A 2962-nucleotide genomic window follows, 5' to 3' on the forward strand; every position below is an offset into this window, starting at 1 on the left:
CCAAGGTGGACCTTGGGGACAGAAGGGGACATGTCCCCTTTGTCATCACACTCCCCCCCCCTCTGGTGGCCAGCTTGACGGTGGCTCGTGAACCCAATGAGGGTTGAATGACCCGTTGATGTTCTTCAACCCAACAAGGGTTGGCCAAATCGTTCATAGTTGGCCAACTCAACACCAGCCGGCCAACCCAAGGGCAGTTGAACAACCCATTGATGTTCTTCAACCCAACAAGGGTTGGCCAAATCGTTCAGAGTTGGCCAACTCAACACCAGCCGGCCAACCCAAGGGCAGTTGAACGACCCGTTGATGTTCTTCAACCCAACAAGGGTTGGCCAAATCGTTCAGAGTTGGCCAACTCAACACCAGCCGGCCAACCCAAGGGCAGTTGAACGACCCGTTGATGTTCTTCAACCCAACAAGGGTTGGCCAAATCGTTCAGAGTTGGCCAACTCAACACCAGCCGGCCAACCCAAGGGCAGTTGAACGACCCGTTGATGTTCTTCAACCCAACAAGGGTTGGCCAAATCGTTCAGAGTTGGCCAACTCAACACCAGCCGGCCAACCCAAGGGCAGTTGAACGACCCGTTGATGTTCTTCAACCCAACAAGGGTTGGCCAAATCGTTCAGAGTTGGCCAACTCAACACCAGCCGGCCAACCCAAGGGCAGTTGAACGACCCGTTGATGTTCTTCAACCCAACAAGGGTTGGCCAACTCAAGTAGAGATTTGGACAACCTACTGGAGTTGGTCACCCACCGCAATGATGGTGGAACAACTCAAGGGTTGGACAGCCCAAGGTCATGGGGTGGTTAACCCAGTTGTAGCTTATCAACCCCAAAAAGGTTGACCAAACCAGTTGGAGGTGACCAATCCAATGGCAGTTGGCCAATGGCAGCGATGTTTGGCCAACCCAATGACGGCTGGCCAACCCAATGGCGGTTGGCCAACCCAGTGATGGCTGGCCAACCCAATGGTGGCTGGCCAACCCAGTGATGGTTGGCCAACCCAATGATGGTTGGCCAATCCAGTGATGTTTGGCCAACCCAATGATGGTTGGCCAACCCAATGGTGGCTGGCCAACCCAGTGATGGTTGGCCAACCCAATGATGGTTGGCCAATCCAGTGATGTTTGGAACGATGGCTGGCCAACCCAACAACGGTTAGCCAACCCAAAGAGGTCACCCAACCCAGACAGGTCACCCAATCCAAAGAGATCCAACAACGGTGGGTCAAGCCACAAGGAGTTGGCCAACCCAAGAAGGGTTGAGGTGACCCAATGGAGAACGACGCCTTCACACCGCATCTTTCCATAGGGCGACTCCGGAGGACCTCTGGTTTGCAACGGGACCCTCCAAAACGGTTAGCCAACCCAAAGAGGTCACCCAACCCAGACAGGTCACCCAATCCAAAGAGATCCAACAACGGTGGGTCAAGCCACAAGGAGTTGGCCAACCCAAGAAGGGTTGAGGTGACCCAATGGAGAACGACGCCTTCACACCGCATCTTTCCATAGGGCGACTCCGGAGGACCTCTGGTTTGCAACGGGACCCTCCAAGGTATCGTGTCCTGGGGCATGGAGAAATGTGGGCAACCCAAGAGACCTGGTGTCTACACCAAGGTCTGTAGATACGCCCAGTGGATCCAGAAGACCATGAAGGACAACCAGTGACACTCCACCAACCTCCAAGTGTCCAGGGAGAGGTCAGAGGACCACGTCCACGCTACCGCTGCTCACCGGGGGCAGGAACGCTGGGACAACAGAGGTTTTGACGAGGTTGTGGGTAAAGCCAGGGTCACCTGGTGAAGCTGGTGAGAGGGTGGGGTGGGAAGGCACGAGAAATTAAAACGTTGTGATGTTTGGTGGGAAATTTTGTCCTTTCAAGCTGTCCTCCGTCCCCCCCCCCCGCAAAAAAAAAAAATGAATCCCAAACATCACTTCTCCTCCAGGGTCATCCACAGGCCCAGTTGTCCAATCACGGCCACGGGCTTCGTTTTGAGGTCAGATCTTTCCCATCGTCCCCAAAACACGTGACTTTCCAGGAGAAGAAGTGGACTTTATTTGAAGAGAAACCTCGTTTCCTTCACTCGCGCTCACCCGTCATCTCCCAAGGACCAAGACCTGGAGCCGCGGTCGCCTTTCGATGGCGCTGAGGACGTGGAGTGCTGGTGGACAAGTCCTCCAACCCAAATGGAGTTGGTCAACTCAACAAGGGTAACCAACCAAAGGTGGTTGCCCAATTCAATCACTGCTGGTCATCCAGCACTGGCCTATCCAATAGGAGATGCCCAATGGGAATGAAGAACCCAAAGAGTATCAGCCAAGGCAACAAGGGTCACCCAACCGATGAGGGTCAGCCACACAATGATGGTTGGTCAACCCAACAAGGGTCAGCCAAGCTGGTGATGGTTGGCTAACCCAAGGGAGTTGGTCAAGCCAGTGAGGGTCACCCAACCAATGATGGTTGGCCAACCCAACAAGGGTCAGCCAAGCTGGTGATGGTTGGCTAACCCAAGGGAGTTGGTCAACCAATGATGGTTGGCCAACCCAACAAGGGTCAACCAAGCTGGCGATGGTTGGCTAACCCAAGGGAGTTGGTCAAGCCAATGAGGGTCACCCAACCAATGGGGGTTGGCCAACCTAACAAGGGTCAGCCAAGATGCCACCTCCTCCTCTGAGGAGGACTCAGGACTCCTGGTGGCACTGACGTTGGTGGCATGGCCACAACGGGGACTTCCCTTTGGAGGTTGGAGGTTGCCCAGCTGGAAGGTGACATCTTGGCTGACCCTTGTTGGGTTGGCCAACTGTCATTGGTTGGTTGACCCTCAGTGGGTTGTCCAACTCCCTTGGCTTGTGGCCGTCAAGCCTTGAGCTTCAAAGAGAAGATGGGGCCACGGAAGCCAGGCTGTCCAGCCTGCCCATCCCGAACTGGGGAAACGCCATTGGCTGGGCTCTTGCCAAGACC

The 2962-nt window shown here is 55.0% G+C and overlaps 1 protein-coding gene across 1 annotated transcript; it reads left to right on the forward strand.

The window, feature by feature from the left end:
* Positions 1-1512: 1512 nt before the first annotated feature.
* LOC104070154 (kallikrein-8-like) lies at positions 1513-1668 on the forward strand (the record flags this gene model as incomplete). Its single annotated transcript, XM_009582844.1, has 1 exon — positions 1513-1668. A coding segment is annotated over one exon (156 nt), but the record flags the coding sequence as incomplete, so codon positions are not given.
* Between the last annotated feature and the right edge of the window lie 1294 nt (positions 1669-2962).

Source organism: Fulmarus glacialis, unplaced genomic scaffold (genome assembly GCF_000690835.1).
Source record: "Fulmarus glacialis isolate BGI_N327 unplaced genomic scaffold, ASM69083v1 scaffold19388, whole genome shotgun sequence".
Classification (NCBI taxonomy): domain Eukaryota; kingdom Metazoa; phylum Chordata; class Aves; order Procellariiformes; family Procellariidae; genus Fulmarus; species Fulmarus glacialis.